The sequence below is a fragment of the Delphinus delphis genome, chromosome 2, assembly GCF_949987515.2.
Source record: "Delphinus delphis chromosome 2, mDelDel1.2, whole genome shotgun sequence".
In the NCBI taxonomy this organism is placed as follows: domain Eukaryota; kingdom Metazoa; phylum Chordata; class Mammalia; order Artiodactyla; family Delphinidae; genus Delphinus; species Delphinus delphis.
In genome coordinates, this window is record NC_082684.1 from 126,967,283 (window position 1) to 126,985,606 (window position 18,324).

The 18,324-nt window shown below is 42.9% G+C and overlaps 1 protein-coding gene across 1 annotated transcript in view; it reads right to left on the reverse strand.

Moving 5' to 3' along the window:
• Positions 1–2,309: 2,309 nt before the first annotated feature.
• The window catches only part of SCAPER (S-phase cyclin A associated protein in the ER), a 493,174-nt gene continuing 477,159 nt past the window's right edge, over positions 2,310–18,324 (reverse strand). The window contains exons 30-32 of the mRNA XM_060005554.1: positions 9,689–9,880; positions 5,834–5,885; positions 2,310–3,554 (exon numbers count right to left, since the gene is read on the reverse strand). Coding sequence (XP_059861537.1) covers positions 3,451–3,554; positions 5,834–5,885; positions 9,689–9,880 — 348 coding nt within the window. The 3' untranslated portion in view covers positions 2,310–3,450. The remainder of the gene's footprint in view (positions 3,555–5,833; positions 5,886–9,688; positions 9,881–18,324) is intronic.

The window sequence follows — 18,324 nt, forward strand, 5'->3', positions numbered from 1 at the left end:
ATACTGGGTTTAAATGAGACGTTGTCTAAGATTGTTCTCTAAAAAATGTGAGATTCTGCCGCTGCTGTCTGGGGGAGGGCATAAATTGCCACACGTTTAGTTAGCTGTCTTTTCCCATAAAATATTCACCAAAGAGAGCAAGAGAATTAGTTGACTAGCAGCACGCTGGAGAGGGGAAACAATGAATGAATAATAAACGATTTGCAGAGGAGTTCCCAATGGACTTGTGATAAAAGCAGGAAATTCAGAGAGTTTATTAAGCTGATGTAGGGAAGATTAGAGGCTTTTAAATATGGGTCTGATTGATGTAAAGGTAAACTTTCTTCAGGATACTGGGATTCAGTGCAATAACGAGGATTGTGTGACCAATTACAGACTAGCACCTTGTTGATGGAGACTGTGCATGGAAGATGCAGATAAATGGAGCTAGGCTGAGAGCAGTAATGGGAGAGACAAAGGGCACAGAGAAATACTCCATTGGGATCCAGATGTGGAGTGGTGTAGGGGGAGTGGTTCAATTTATAAAGCAAGTTTGGCGCCCGGCAGAAATCATGCCAGAAAGGCTGGAGTGCTAGGCGAGGCCATGTTTTGGATCGGGGCACCGCCTGGTCCATAAGGTCAAGGGCTCGTGAGAGAGTGGGTCAGGGGGTGAGCAGAGGGGCAGGAGTTCAGGAAGCCTGAGCGATTCCTCAGTGGGAAACAGGATATTCAAGGCGGTAGTTTCAGTGTTTAAGGCAGGAGACCCCAGTGTTCGTTCGGGGCGTGGGAGCAGGGAGAGGGACGTGGAAGAAGAGGAATGGTGAGGAGTAATCCCTTCCCAGATTGAGACCCAAGAATTCAGAAAGCTTGGCAAGGAGCTCTGGAAAAAATGGCCCACGTGCTTTTCTTCCTGGGGAAGGAAGGAAAGATAGTAGAGGAGGCGAGGTCCGGACCTAGATTCAGGGTTCGAGGGTCACAACGCCTCCAATTGCCTGTAGGGAGGGAGAGGCTCCGGAACTCGGCAGAAAGCGGCATCCTGCTGGGCGTCCGGTGTGACGAGCCCTGTAGAGCTCCGGGAAAGCGAGCTGCCGCCTAGAGCGGGAAATTCGGTTGGGCAGCGGCGTTGGGCGTTCAAATGTCGCTGCCCCCGGACCTCGGGCGGCTTTTACCTATTTGGCTCAAATTCTGGGCTCTAAAGCCTGGGCGAAATTGTTACCTTTGCTCCGACTGGGCCCTGTCGCGTCGTCAGGTTTACAGGCTGGACCCAGCAGAGACTTTTCGCTTCGGCCCAGCGGGTCCACCTGTGGCCCCTGAGCCTCGGGAGACGCGGGACGTGGCCCCCGCCCCAGGAGAAAGCCAGTTGGTGGCACTTGTCTCCGCAAATTGGAACAAGATGTGCCTGCGCTCACCTGCGCGCTGTTCTCTCCCCACCCCCCGGAGAGTTTAGAAGTAGTAAAACCCAAGGGAGTTAGAGCTTAAATCACTCTGGCCCTGCGGAGCGCACAATAAAGGAGGGAACTTGAGACCTGCAGAAACCGCGCGGGTCGGGAGTCACAGAGGAGCCGCCAGGCCCGATCCTCGCAGGCTCCCCAGCCGGGTGGAGCCGGGGTTTGTCTCAAACAAACCCTCTCCCCTCCCGGACGAGGGGACCAAATGAGACCACTCAATTAAATGTTTAATTGCGAATTCTGGTATGGTTTCTGGAAGGTTAATCACAGCTGTCTCAATTATTTATGGCTTTTTGGCAAATTTCCGACCTGATAAGAAGTATATTCTACTGTGAAGCGTCTTGCAGGAAATCTGATAAATATTTGATTATTCCTTTCAGCTACAAGGATTCTGCGTCCACGCCCCAAGACCCGCGGGGCAAGCGGGATTTGGGAACTCCTCCCCTGGTTGGGGCGCCCCGGGCGACGGCGGGTCGAGCAAGGAGCCGGCCGCCGACACCTGGCTCCCCGGCCCTCGGGCAGCGGAGAAGCCCGGGCCGCCGTCCTGGAGGAAGGCGCGGGCGCCAGGGCCCGGCCCCTCGGCCTCCCGGGGGCGCGGCGCTCAGCCCGGCCGCGGCTCGAGGTGTTTCGGAGCGCGCCGCGGGGAGAGTCCGGGGTCCTGGGTCCGGAGCCCCGGGCCGAGTCGCCGCCGAGCCCTGGCAGCGGGCTCCGCCGAGGCGGCAGGGACTTCCCGAGAGTCGGTCCCACTAGCCTCGGAGCCGCCGTCCCCGCCCCGAGCCCAGCCGGGCTTCGGCCCCGCAGCCCGAGCGCGGAAGACGCCGGGTCCCGGGCGGCGGAAGTACAGAGCGCACTGGGATGCGTTCGCTTTCTCTTTTTTTTCGTTTGAAATTGGATCTCTTTATTTTCTATTTGCAAAGGAGTAAAAACAGCATATACAAAACTCGGCAGCCTTGTGAGGCTCCAAAAAGAAGTGTCCTGAACATTAGGTAGCTAAATTTGCTTTCAACAATCCGATGAAACTTCTGTATTTTCCAGTCCCCTCCGCCCCCAGTCTTGAATCTGATACTATTAAAACCATTTTTTTCCCCCCGACCAGATCTTTCTTCTTGGTAATGTTTGATCCTTATCTGACAGAAATTATTACCAATGTCACTCAGTGACCGGCTTAGCACTGACCGTTGGCGTAAGGTGGAGAACCGATGAGAACAAGATATGAAAAGGTCAACATCTCCTGGCAGACACTCCTCCCGTTCAGCTGTGAGCCGTGCACAGGAGTTGAAAACTTCAATTCAAAGCCCTTGTGACCGTCTGTTTTATTTTTACTTCGGTTTTCATTGCAGTTATTTGAGAAAATACTTTAGGGTGATTCACTATGGTTGATCTTTTTGGATCCCTAATTTTTATTCTGGAGAATTTCAGTTCAGCGATGCTATTTCTATAGGAGATTCTCAGTATTGGCCGCTAGGAAAGTTTAAGCAGACCAACGAATATAATGCTTTAAATTCATTTCAAATAGCCCCCAAAACATATTATGTAATTAGAATGTAAAACTGTTATAAACATCTTTTACTCAAACCTATAAAAGGGAAATTTAGAGCAGGTTAACTTTTAGTAAGTCTTTAATTAAGATACTTCCGGAGTTGGAATTAACGTTTTTCTTTCAAATTTGTATTGCTTTAACAAGAAAAGTCATCATTGCAAACAGAATAAGTTATTTTATTACAAGAACAAAACAGACTTGCTAATTTTATGTCTAATTTTACCCACATTACAAATGCAAAGTATATATTATCATAGGATGTAAGTTACCAAACTCCAAAATATTGTGCATAAATGAAATAAACTCAACTTGCAGAATTAGAAAGAACATTAAAGTATCTACAGTCTTTATAAATAGTGCAAAGTATATACCATATCTACAGAGTATAAACACGTGAAAATGAACTTCTTAAGGAACAGTTAGAATGTTTGATCAATTTAAAATATTAATGAGGGTACTCAAATATACAACCAACCAAAACATTTATTTTTTCTCTTTTTTTAAGAAAAACTGTCGAGCTTCTTCCCAGGCCTGCTGAGGAAATCTGTTAGCCAGCTCAAGATAGTCTTGGGAACCAAGGCATTTTCCTGAGAGAGAAAAAAAAGAAGAGTAAAATTAAAAAGAGTTAAATTCTTCAAAATGTAAGAAATGAAAATTATTTTGATATCTGAGTACAAAATGGAGACATACTCTTCAAATAAATCATGATGCAAATTTAAGTAAAGGTAACTGATCTATATCTATTATAGTCTAAAATATATAATATATATTTTAATCACAATCTATTTCATGCTTCTAACCTATTCAGACATTAACCCCTATGTAAAACATTGTGAAAAACATTGTTTTTGGACTCTGGAGTAAGAAAATAAGTAAATAAGTATGGTAAACAAAATAAAGTGACAGTCACGTATTCCATCCTTAAGTTAGCCTTGAAAGGCTAAATCTGTATGTAAACTTTACAGTTATTTTCTAAAATAGTCTATTTAATCTAAAACATGATTTTAGTTTAAACATAACTTTAAAAATGTTCCAATCTGGCACTCAGTCACCTAACAAAGCAGAGGGAACTGTCAGGAGCCTTACTGGCTCTTGAAACAAACGATCTCCTGGCCAGCCAGTCATCTAGCAGCGAGTATTTGAAAAACAGAATTCTTCCTCAGCAATAAGAATGTGGTGCTGCCAGGAGCTGCTTTACACTTAGAACTTAGAGGTTCACCTGGGCAATGAACTCAACATCTTGAAACATCTTGAAACATTTTGGGGGGATTTAATCTAAGCAAAAGGGGAACAGATGTCCAAGGTGCAAACTGGCAACTTAGTGTGGCATCATCATTTTTTAAAATCAAGTAAGCATATTATGAGTTGTCACCAGTAGAGTGATGACTTTTTCTAAGCAAAGCAGAGAACAGTTCCCTATTTGTTGGTTTGTGGATTAACCCATAGTAAATCCACATTGGGGAAAGCATGAAAGTCAGAGAACATGGTCCCTTGGAAAAGGAAAGAAGGTTGAAACCATGCAGACAGAGTCAGCCCCTGGGACTTTGCCTGCCAGATAGGCAGCAAATTGTGACTCATCCTTACGTCAGGAGAAAGAGGAAGAAAAAAGAATGTTTATATGTCTTACTGGCAAAAAAATTGCTGTACAATTAAAAAATAAATTAAAAAATACATTAGAAGATTTTTCTAGGCATTTTCATAAATTCAAAATTTAAAACATTGTTTTATAAGGTATAGTAACAAATTATGTTGATTTCTGTCTAGCCTCCAACAGCTTAAAAAAAAAATGCTGTCACTGAGTCAGGGCAGAAGTGAACTTGCACACTAATGCAGGCTTAGACAAATGGTACCAAGTATGATGTTGACTTGAATTTCTAAAAAGGGGCATAGCTTTCTGTTTACTTCTCTGAGTGCCTGAACCAATAAAACGACATTTTTTCATATTGTTACAGTTTTAGATATATTCTCTTATACGTACTTTTCAACACCTGCCCACTATAAATAATGTGTGTGTGTGAGACAGACAGACAGACACACACACCCCAGGGTGACCTCCCCTTCTCCCAAGTAAGGGCTACTGAATGGGTGCCCCATAGGGTTTTGCTGGGAGTAAACCTCTGGCCACTTTAAAGACTATCAAACTAATGGAAGAATTGGGGAAAATCTGGATTAAGGTCTCATTAATCAGAGATGCTGTCACGAGAGCCAGACAAAGAGCAACTTCTCAATTACAGTGTGGGTAGCAGAATATTTCAAAAAGTAAATATGCACTTTAAAATTCTACATCTCAGCTCTGATCACAGGACTCACCTCAGCAGGAATGCTATAGGGAAAAAAACCTTTGTAAATCTTTTGGCCCCTGAACTGTGCTGTGCTCATTTGATGGCTTTTTCGTCATGTAGAACAATTTTACACTTCTATTTTCAATAAAAAATTCAAGTACTTGAATTTAGGGGGATGTACGGGCTACTACCAATGATGATTTTATTCTGAACATGGAACCAAATGTATGTGATTTCAGCATTTATGTGATAATGTAGGCCAATATTAATGATCTGATTGTCTCTTGTATTGCAAAGTAGCTCTTTAGTAATTATTCACCATTTATTATACCTTGCATGAGGTGAGTATAAATTACATAAAGACGTTTTGTGGTTTTCTTGTACTTCCATAGATTTCTCTGTATATTCTGATGTACTCATGCTTGATGACAAAATCAATTTCTTTATTCCCTGAAATATATTTGGTATCCGAATCTCAAATATTTTAGGTGATGTAATAAACTGATTTCTCTAACAGTTTCAGAGGGTTGAGTGAGAAATGTCCAGCTAACAAACACATGACATTTAATTTAATAGAGACGTACCTTTGGGCTGATAAGACTGGGTATCTGCCTGACCTGGAGTCTGTGCAAAATCCTGTGTGAAACGAGAAAAGTGTTTTTTTTAATACCAATGCTACGGACAGAGAATTTTGCTGAGCGTGGCTTTAAAAATGCTTCTGAATTCTGAGGCAACTATATTTTTTTTAACATCTTTTTTTTGGGGGGGGGGCGGGTACGCGGGCCTCTCACTGTTGTGGCCTCTCCTGTTGCGGAGCACAGGCTCCGGACACGCAGGCTCAGCGGCCATGGCTCACGGGCCCAGCCTCTCCGCGGCATGTGGGATCTTCCCGGACTGGGGCACGAACCCGTGTCCCCTGCCATCGGCAGGCGGACTCTCAACCACTGCGCCACCAGGGAAGCCCTTTTTTAACATCTTTACTGGAGTATGATTGCTTTACAGTGTTGTGTTAATTTCTGCTGTATAACAAAGTGTATCAGCTATACGTATACATATATCCCCATAACCCCTCCCTCTTGCGCCTCCCTCCCACCCTCCCTATCCCCCCGCTCTAGGTGGTCACAAAGCACTGAGCTGATCTCCCTGTGTTATGCAGCTGCTTCCCACTAGCTATCTATTTTACATTTGGTAGTGTATATATGTCAATGCTACTCTCTCACTTTGTCCCAGCTTACCCTTCCCCCTCCCTGTGTCCTCAAGTCCATTCTCTATGTCTCCATCTTTATTCCTGTTCTGCCCCTAGGTTCATCAGAACCATCTTTTTTTTAGATTCCATATATATGTGTTAGCATACGGTATTGTTTTTCTCTTTCTGACCTCCTTCACTCTGTATGACAGGCTCTAGGTCCATCCACCTTACTACAAGTAACTCATTTTCGTTTCTTTTTATGGCTGAGTAATAGTCCATTGTATATATGTGCCACATCTTCTTTACCCATTCATCTTTCAATGGACACTTAGGTTGGTTCCATGTCCTGGCTATTGTAAATAGTGCTGCAATGAACATTGTGGGACATGTCTCTTTTTGAATTATGGTTTTCTCAGGGTATATGCCCAGTGGTGGGACTGCTGGGTCAAATGGTAGTTCTATTTTTAGTTTTTTAAGGAACCTCCATACTGTTCTCCATAGTGGCTGTATCAATTTACATTCCCACCAACAGTGCAAGAGGGTTCCCTTTTCTCCACACCCTGAGGCAACTATTTTTGCATGAATAGTTTGGAGCCCAAATATAAAAGTTGAAGAAACTGACATTATGTAATTCAGGTTCTCATACATTTAAATTAAATAATGATGACTCAAATCTTGCTAAGTATCACCAGGGGCCAGGTTGTTGCCTCCTGTGGAAAGTACAACTTTGTTTTATATCTAACAAACTGAATTCTTTAGCCAAATACTGTCTTAAAATATTGATAGATTTTTAACATTTTAAAAAGCACAACTAAAAAGCCCTTAACGTATTCTGCAGCTATATCTTTTTTTAATTGAAGTATAACTGACATACAGTATCATATTAGTTTCAGGTGTGCATCATAGTGATTCTATATTCATATACATTCCAAAATGGTCACCATGATATGTCTAGTTATCATCTGTCACCATACAAAGTTATTATATTATTCACTATATTTCCTATGCTGTACATTATGTTCCCATGACATTTATTTTATAGTTGCAAGTCTGTACCTCTTAATTCCTTTCACCTATTTTGCCCACCTCCTACCTCCCCATGCCTCTTTCCCAACCACCAGTGTGTTCTCTGTTATCTATGAGTCTGTTTCTGTTTTGTTATGTTTGCTTGTTTTTTATATTCCACATATAAATGAAACCATATGGTAAAATTGCCTTTCTCTGTCTGACTTATTTCATGTAGCATAATACTCTTTAGGTCCATCCATTCTGCAGCTAAATCTTAAAGTCTAGTAATTTTACTCTTAGATGGAACATGAAAAATGTCATCTATAACATGTAAAGTTTCAGGAACCTAGGACAAACTACTAGCTCTTATTTTAAATATAATTTTCTAGTAACTATTAATCATCTAACACAGGGGACCTTGAAGAACCATTTTATAAACTAAAATCCAATGTATTTTCGTTCCCTTGAGCACAGTTATTTATAGAAAAAAACCAAACTTGATTTAACTCCAGCAATCTAAAGTGCTATCCCAAATAAGCATTATAAGAAATTTCTGTAGTATTTATAAAATCTGTGTGCTAAAATAAAATGTATGTTAAATGTGTTACATTTACATTAAATTACATTTAATTGTGTGTTAACTGTAATGGAGAAGAGTTGAATTAGAAGTACTCCGAGATCAACACCAGATGAAAATAATATATATGATCCTTACTTTAGATTCTGATACCATTTATAGTTTTATAAATTGTTTTCCAAGCAGTTGAAAATGTAAGGGACTAAGTTGGTACAGATGCAAAATTGTCTTTGCTCAACAATCACTCTCTTGGTTCAACAATCACTGTCCTGGTTGAGGCCTCTCTGCTCATGCCATGAAAAACTGCATATCACCTCCCTGGCAGTCCCTGTCCCCCTTTCTTGCCTTACTTTTCTCCACAGCACTTAGTACCATCTGACATGCTATTTATTTTACTTATTTATTTGTTTTTTGCTTTGACTCCCCCCATTCTAATGAAAGACCTTTAAAGGAAGGAATTTGTATCTGTGTTATTTGCTGCTGTATTTCCAGTGCCTAGAGCAGTGCCCAGCACACCGAGGGCACTAAAAAATTAGTGAATGAAAGAAAGAATGAATTTTAAGATCACAGTCTTAAAATTCTCTATAACATCTTTTCTGTTTAAATTTAATCCTAAGGCTGTAAGAATATCTGAAGAATCCTAAATGCTAATTATGATGTTTACATGAAAATTCATTAAGATTTTAATTATTAATCACAAGATGTTCTTTGAAAAATCTCTACCCTACCTATAGATCTGAATATCTTTGAAAAAATTTTCAGAAATTGGAATCCAGACTCAAACAGAACAATTAAGCTGAAAATAAAACATTTCTAAACAATTGATCTAGTATGTTTATTAACTGATCATCTAATAGAGGATAGTTTAAGAAATGTAAACCACTGATTGCCATCTAAGGTGAAGAAGGCTTGGGGGACTCTTTAGCCATCCCAGCCAGCTGGGCACAGTTACACCCTTTCAAAAGTGATATTCGTATATTAGCCAGAATAAGGAACAATAACAATACAGAGCTCTGCTTTCTGTTCCATTATTATGAACAGAAAACACTGTCTATTAATCACATGTGCATCATGGAACAAAAACAGATTGGTTTTAGGGTGGAACATTTGAAGGAAAATGGAAGATTCTGATTCCAGTCCTACAGAATTTAACTGGATCAGAAAAATATAAGGCCATACTTAAAAGTTTTAGATTTAAGAAAAAGCAACATAACAGATTTTTATTATACACACACAGGCTGTGTGTATTTATTTATTTAAAAATTTATTTTAAATATTTATTTAAAAATTTACAAATAAACGGACATTTTTATTGATCTTTCTTCAGCAATCATTAACTTTTCCCTATAAATAGACAAAAAGCAAGATGAATTAACAGTTAAAGCCTTAAAGAAGTCTTTTAAAAAACATTTCCTTAGTGCAGGCTTACCATTTCATTAACTGGAAAAATACCCTTTTCTTGAAATCCTCCAAGTAGAAATGATACAACACCCAAACCCCAGTTTTACTATCATGATATTTTAGAAATTAATTTCAAGCACAGAAATATGTGAAATTTTTAAAAGGTAGCGTGGATGGCAAGAATAAACAGCTGGTTCGCTTTTACTTTTCAATTGCATTAGCTTACACACAGAGCCAGAGAATTAGGCACAACACAGAAGGTACCTGAATGAACGTGGCCAGTAGAACACAGCTCATCTCCTGCTCCAGAATGATCTTGTTCTGAAGATTGTTGTAACAAGCAGCGATAAGTGAAGGGAACAGCACTTTGATCAGCCGTGGGTCACTGAAATACTGGAAGGGCAACTGGCAAAGCTTCTGCAGCACCGTGGGGTGGCGGCCGGACTGCACAATGACCTGAAACAGGAGGAACCCCAGGTCAGCTGCCAAAAAGCCCCGGCCTGCCTGCCCTGTGTCCCCCTTCCCCAGCCAGTAGTGCCAGTAAGAACCATGGAGAATATGCTGAATAAGTGTAAGGAGGAAAGAAAAAGACTCCTCAACTCCTTACCAGAGCTTAACTTAAGTGATATTTGAAAGGAGCAGAAAAGAAAGAAATCTCATTTCCTAACTTAAGGGAAAAGACTCCAAAAGTTCTGCACCCATTTAAAAATTCTTATAATCCACGAGGAATCATGCATTTATCATGGAGAGAGGGTGCCTGTGAAATGGGTTTGGGATACACACTGCTTTAACAGAGTGCCCCACCCTTCACTCTTCCCCTTAAAGCAAAACAGCCATATTCCTTAAAACCTGCAAAGAGCTCACTCACAAGAAAGATACCCTTTCCTATACTCCTGCCCACTAAACTAGCTCACGGAATATATTGAACACAGATAGATCTATTCTGTATGCAGACAAACCCTTGGAAAGAAAAGGGGATTGTAAAGGGAATGGGAACAGTTTCAGCAAACACAGGCTCCAAAAGTTCCTTCCTCCGATCCATACAGCTTATCTATGTTTCCATCAGTGCCACTGAGTCTAAAAGGAGAATTGTTTAGATAAATGAGACTGTTGTCTTGAAGCAGTCTAGGTTTACAACTGTGTACATTTTAAGAAATGGGGCAATGCAATTAATGGGCTTGCAGGGAAGCCCTCCTAACTTACTCCCTAGGCCTACATGATAAACTAAGAAATGTCAAAATCAGATCTGTTTCAAGTAACCTTGATTAGACTGTTCTAATATAAAAGAGCTGGGTGACCCAAAGCCCACTTCTTGGTATAGGAGGAAGCTCACGGAAGGTTAGGAACACTGTAAAATCTAAGGTCAAGACCGTAAATTGTACTTGGAAAAACACAGTTTTACAGGTACACACCCAGACAGGACTGCATTCAAATTAAAACCAGAAGGACAGAATGAAACAGCAGAGGCAGGAGAAACATAAATTACAGGGATTTACAAGTTTTCAAAGTACTTTTAACAATACTTTAAGAACACACTCTCAGATGATAATGCAGTTTGGTTTAAGAAGAAAATCAACAAAGTAATAGATCACATATTTTAGTTCAATAGCTAAAATGACATCAAAAACCTTTAGAGAATGTTGATAGGGACTTGTTAATACCTTCCAATCCAGCAGGAATTTTAAAGACTTGCAGTGTGACAATTCAGCACATGGCTATATGCTGCCATTTCTGACACTGGCTGAGAAAAATATGCCCTATCATCCACTTTATTGATAAAGCATTTGCTTAAATCTTTATTTTAATTATTAGCTACAAATTTTGTAGCACAGCCAAATGATCATCTCTTTAGAATTTATAATGACACCATTATTAGAAGTCTCTTTTCTCCCTTTGGACAAAAATTAAGAACAAGTTTTTTCTTTGGAACTTCACTGTTAAAATGCTATTATTGGAAGACTCACTGATTGAAAAGACATTAAACTGGACAGTCTGGCTAGCACAGGCACAATGTTAACTCAAAGATGACAACTCCTGGTTCCTGGTAAATTAGCCCAGAACATGAGAGCTTAACCATAACTTATTCCACCTGGACTCCTGACTCTCGCTGGGGTGAGGCAGAGCCCCTTGGGGGTCAGTCCCCTCTGGGAACAGGGCTGGCTATCAGTTGCCTGTTGAAAAAGTGAGTTTACAGAGGTCACCAGGAGTGTAGTGAGATGACCTGCCAGAGGCCACCAGCTTTAAGTCCTGAGACTGCAGAAGACACAAATGGAGGCAGGCAGTTTGGTTCCCTTGGGGTAAGGAGTTCTACCCACAGGACTGACTATGACAGGACTCAACCAGATTATAGGTAAGGGGTCCAGTCCCTGAGAGCCACACCCCTTGGCTTGGCTGTGAGCCAGAGTAGGACATGTAGTTGTCACTGTCCCTCAAATCACACTTCAGACATTGTGGGGAGACAGGATTAGGAGACCCCGGAAGTGGCCAACCTGTAGCACTGAGACTCAGTTGGCGAGACTCCTGGATAATTCAGGTGGGCTCTTGGCACAGAGCAATGGCAGTTTGATGTCATGAGCACAGCTAAAATAGTCATCTAAATTAGGCTAATAAGCACTTCCTGTAGGGGCAGGGAAGCAAGGCTGGGATACAAACAGCCTGACCTCAATGCTCAGGGCCTTGGGTACCAGGAGAGAGTTTCCTGAGGGGCTTTTGACAGATTAGGGGATGAAGGCATCATTCAGTTTTATTTCATCCACTCACTCCCAGGCCTTAGGGGGTAGGTCAAATGTCACCTTGGACTACTTAAGCTTTCCAAAATCAGTAGAAAGTCAATAGAGTGCCATCACGGGGCATGAAGTTCTTGCTGAATGAAAGAAACGTACATAAGAGAAATCTCAGGCATACAATATGATGTAAATATGTCTCTCTATATGCCTTCCTCATGGAGCTGCAACTAAATCAATAACTGCTGGTCTGCCACCTTTGTCCAGACAAAGGGTTACCAATAAGGCCTAAGGTGGTACTACCCTGAACCTGGCCAGGCCACCTGCCCTTCCCTTCAGGACACACAGGCCAACACAAATATAAAGAAGCTTTTCACAGAGCCCCTTTCCAGAGTACTGCACCAAGGGAAGGATGTGACCTGCCTGTAGATTTCTTTGGTGGCCACAGTCATCAGAGACAGTAGGTATGGCCTCAGTAGTAATGAGAAACCTCCTCTCAAACATGATGTCCATTTTCAGATGCAGAGGAGGGCTTCAAGGAAACCAAGGGAATTTCTAGCAACATTCAGATCAAAAGAGACTGAAACTGAACTTGCCTCTTGCTCTTAGGTGTGATTCTAAAATAGGTACTAACTTAAGAAGAACTAGGAGATCTGAGTTCCTGCCTTCAATCTAGTCACCAACTAGTTGTGTGACCTAAGCAAACAGCTCAGTTGCTTTGAGTTTTAATTTTTGAAAAAGTATACTTTTCATTGAAGTATAACACACACACCCGTTAAGTTAATAGCTTGATTTTTCACGAAGTGAACTTAACCTGTGTCGCCAGCGTACAAATAAAGAAAGAGAACACGACCAAGGGTTCTGGGTCTTTAATACACTCTTTCTCACTGAAAATTAGATTTCTGCATTTTGAATTTAAGACAAGTCACAGAAACTACTTGACTGTAGTAGAACATAAGATCTCTCTTATGTTCTTAGCACTTCGAGGCCTTCTTGGATTCAGTCTCTATCAATCATTCTCTGGAGAGAATTCTCCTTTGGTCTTCTAAGCAAAGGCCAGTGGGCCTAATTCCTCAGTCACTGAAGAAAGACACCTTTTACCCAAATGCCCTGGCATTCACCACCTTTTTCTTTGGTATCATTGGCAAGGGGTTGGGGGAGGGAGTAGGGAGAGGGTAAGAGAGGAAGTGGGAGAGAGACCCTCACTTCCTTTTCTTTTTGGAACTATCAACAATTCTGGGAAGAAGGGGCTTTAGAAAAAGGAAAGTTGCATGCTGCCAACGTGTGCTATAGCCTGTGGAAAGAGGGCCAAGAGGATCTGAATGCTGGCATTAAAAAGGCATCTGGGAAAAAAAATAAAAATAAAAGAAATCTGGAGTAGACAAGTGGACACGTTGATTCTTTCATCTGTTGATCCTTGACTACCCACTAAGCCTTCTGGCTCCAATCTTTGTACTTCCTACCAAGTGAAGCATAATCTGGGTGCACTGAGTGAGAGAGCCAGAAGAGAGCTCTAAATTCAGAGGACGTTTGCTGAGTGCCTCCTGTGTGCCAAATGCTGTCGGGGACATGGACAGGAATCAAGTTTTAGCTCTCAGGGAGATGAAGTATGTCCACAGTAGACAATGATGCAAAGGAGCCTGGGTCATCAGAGAGGGAAGGATAAGGTACTAGGGGGCCCCTCACCTCCTTCCTTAGGCGAGGAAGGCTGCACTGAGAAGGTGGGCTGGACCTTCAAGGCTAGATCAGATTTGAGCACCGAGAATTGTAGGTGGAGGAATTTTAGGTGGAGAGAAGAAACGCCTAGGTTCAATAACCAGCCTGTCTTTGTCTGCTCAGGCTGCCATTATAAAATACTATAGACTAGGTGTCTTAAATGACAGAAATTTATTTTTGAACGGTTCAGAAGCCTGGAAGTCTGAGATCAGAGTGCAGCATGGTTGGGTTCTGGTGAGCGCTCTCTTCCTGGTTTGCAGACTTGACACCTCAGTGTGTCCTCATGTGGCCTTTCCTTAGTGAGTGCACATGGAAAGAGAGATCTCTCTCTTCCTCTTCTTATAAGGCCACCAATCCTATCACATTAGGACCCCACCCTCATGACCTCGTTTAACCTTAATTAACTCTTAAAAGCCCTATCTCCAAGTACAGTCACATTGGGGGTTAGCATATGAATTTTGGGGGGATACAATTCAATCCATAGCTCAGGTCTGATTCCTCATCACCCCTGGCCAGAATAAAGTTTCATTAGCAGGCTACCCTCACTAACCAGGTGGATTTTAGAAGTGACTGGGTCAGTTGTCTCTCAGTGGGCATAAGCCGTGAATCTGCAGGCTCAAGGGTGCTTGGTGTTAGGTAGCCCTGGGCTCTAGGCCTGGCTCTGATCAGTTAACCAGTTTGAGCCTCAGTGTTCTTTCAATAAAATAGAGGTAGATGTCAGCCTTCAGGGTTTACATGAGGATCAAATGAGACAGTGTTCGTGACCACAATGCATTAATAAAAAACAATGTTAGTTATGAGTGTTTGGTTAGCTCACCAGCTGTGCTGCTCTGAGTCTTCTCCTGCTGGATCTGGCTTCCCTACACTTGCAGGATCAGAAGTCCCCTCCCAGCGTTAGGCCTAATGAATGCTTTCCATCATCCCACCCCCATCTCTCCATAAGGGTTGCTCATTAGAACAGGGCATCTGGCAGCAGCAGGCCCTGCTCTGGCTGGGACTCATCAGCAAGCTTCATGCCACCTGGGAAGCCATTGTGGCGGCCTCTCCCTGACCCTGTCTGCACAGGAGACAGCTATGCAAACAGTGCTGGGGATGCAGCTAGGATCTCGTGGTGGTGGGGTAGGAAGTGCATTCTGAAGGCTCTGAAAAGAAAATCCTAGCATAAGCACGATCCAAGAAATGCAGGTAGTGGTACAGAGAAACAGTCTTAGCTTACTCTGTGTGTGTGTGTGTGTGTGTGTGTGTGTGTGTGTGTTTTGAGCCTGTAGTGCTAGACTTGTCAATCTGAAGACAGAGCAGGAAGGGCCAAAGCTAATAGGCTGGTGTTGTGGCCTCCTGATTCAGACCCAGGAGGAGCTTCCCTCCAAGCACTTGAGGAAATCCTTAAGCCCAGGAAGTCTTCCCAGGTAGCACAGCCTGAGAATGCCTCTCCTTTTCAACCCAAAGACAAGGCAGCAGCTATTACATATTTAAGTGTGTGTAGCTTAATTCCTAGTTCCAGAAGGGCAGGAACTGTATCTTTTACTCTTCTGTTCTCCATTGCTCTGTTACAGGGCTAGGCACATCAAAGTTACTGGAATGAATGAATCAAAGTGACAGAGGGTCCCTACTTAACAAATTCTTCTGTGCCTTACCTTGGGGGAGAATCATACCACAATCTCTTCTCATGAGGTATAGATGCTGTTTTCTGACTCAGGGGCCTCAATGGTCTCCACATCATGTTGCCTTAAGTCTGCATAGCTAGTCCCTTGTCATAGACTGAATGTTTGCATCCCCTCCACTCCTTTTTTTTTTTTTTTTTTTTTTTTTTTTGCGGTATGCGGGCCTCTCACTGTTGTGGCCTCTCCCGTTGCGGAGCAACAGGCTCTGGACGCGCAGGCTCAGCGGCCATGGCTCACGGGCGCAGCCGCTTTGTGGCATGTGGGATATTCCCGGACCGGGGCACGAACCCATGTCCCCTGCATCGGCAGGCGGACTCTCAACCACTGCGCCACCAGGGAAGCCCACACCAATTCTTATGTTGAAATCCTAACCCTCATGTGATGGCATCAGGAGGTGGGGGCCTTTGGGAGGTGATTAGATCATGAGGGTGGAGCCCTCATGAATGGGATTAATACCCTTATAAAAGAGACCCCAGAGGGCTCTCTAGTCCTCTTTCTGCCATGTGAGGATACGACGAGAAGTTGGTAGTCTGTAACCTGGAAGAGGGCCCTCCCCAGAACCTGAACAGGCTGGCACCCTGACCTTGGACTTCCAGCTTCCAGAACTGTGAGAAACAAATTTCTATTGTTTATAAGCTACCCAGTCTATGGAACTTCGTTATTGCAGCCCAAACTAAGACATCCCTAAAGAATGGATTTTGTGATGCTCTGTCTCCTATCCTAGAAGGAAGTTGGGCTTGAGATCCTCAGCGTCCTAGGCACAAACTCAGGGCTCCCTGGCCTGGTTATAAAGAGAGGTCTGGAAAAAATCCTCCTCCTTTGTGGGTGGTGGGTGACACTGGTCTCTCACTTGATGTGAAAGAATCCAAAATCTTCTAGGATATCACGTTGCCAGAACCTCAGCAATACCCAACACAACAGAAAGCCTGTCACTGGCGGAGACATTACTCAACAGTCTATAAAGCCCCTTTCCCTACATTGTCTGAGTCTCTAAACACCCTGTGAGGTGGGCAGACAGGGATGACTATACTCTTTTCTAAGAAGAGATCTAATGCTCAGAAAGTTTGAAAGACTTGTCGCAGGTCCGCCAGCCAGTCACTTATGGAGCTGGGCCTGGAAAACTCTTACGACTGACTGCTGGCTTTTCTCTCACCACTCAGGCCTGTCCAGGGCTATCAGACACTCATGATGCTGCCCCTTACTAGGCAGAGGGGCTCTCTGTCACCTGAGCTCATTCCAATGACTGGCTGCCAGCCAGCTTCTCGCACAACTTTGCCCACCCAGATGAAGATGAGGATGACATACTGTCATTCTAAACAGACTAAACCAATTGACATATACAGATTAAACCAACACAAAAGACCTTTCTTCAAAACCCTATATTCTCTTTGGCTAGGTATCAAATAACCAGTTCTCCGCTATGGGCTGTGCTGTGCTAAGGGCTTGTCTCAAATGATCAGACCTAAGAACTTGAAAGAGAGGAACGGTTGGCAATGGGGCTAGATTCTCAGGAGTGAACTGTTGGAACATGTGACTCCGAAACGAGGACCCTCTTGTGATGGTTATGTAGTCAGCTGCCTTCTGGGTTTTGAGTGCCTGCCAATCTGGTCTTACATTTTTGAAACAACTGCTATCATCTATAATATATTTATAATGTTAATCCTTGGTATGACCTGAATAGTTTTTCCCAACAGTTAAATTTAAAGAAGAAAAAAAGGAAAGTGGAGGTAGGCTATTGAGTAGTTCTAAGTCTGGTCTAGAAATGCAGTCGGCCTGGGGAGAGTTTGCAGATTTCACACCTGTGAAATGACAACTGCTGTATTCACTTCAAAGATCCCAAGGAGAGTGGCTAGGAAGGCCTATGGAGACTCTATCATGTTATGTAAATGGAAAACAGCCTGATTCTCCTCACCCAGAAGGCCCCCTTCCTCCAACTGTGACCACCTGGAATGCAGCCAAGAACCAGGAAGTGAGCAGACAAATCAGTTCATTCATCAAAAATCTACTGAGCATCTACTCTGGCCAAGTGCTGTGTTAGGCTCGGGGAGCGGGGTAGTGAATGAGTCAGACACACCCTTGCCCTCATAGAGTGCCCAGTCTTTCCACAAAACTGATGTCAATTATTGACAGCAAAGTTCTGCAAGCTCCAACTCAGTCTACCAATTCATATTTCAGAAGCAAGTCTAACAAAGTGGATTGGAATCAGCAAATTAGGAGACTGCTGGAGATAGATAAACTGACAACAGGAAGAAGCATCTGCTGACACGAATAAGTGACGGGTGGGAATTAAAATTATTTCAAGAATAAATAAGAATTCAAAAAGTTGCCTGGAACCATTTAGTATATAAATAGTTGGTCTTGAGTGCATTAATGTACTGTAGTAAAATATCATATTATAACCCATTACCTTTTCTTAGTACTCTACACTTTAAAAATTTGCTTCAAAGAGAGGCTTCTGGGAAGATGACGGAAGAGTAAGACGCGGAGATCACCTTCCTCCCCACAGATACACCAGAAATACATCTACACGTGGAACAACTCCTACAGAACACCTACTGAACGCTGGCAGAAGACCTCAGACCTCCCAAAAGGCAAGAAATTCCCCACGTATCTGGGTAGGGCAAAAGAAAAAAAGAAAAAAACAGAGACAAAAGAATAGGGACGGCACCTGCACCAGTGGGAGGGAGCTGTGAAGGAGGAAAAGTTTCCACACACTAGGAAGCCCCTTCGCGGGCGGAGATTGCGGGTGGCGGAGGGGGAAAGCTTCAGAGCCGTGGTGGAGAGCACAGTAACACGGATG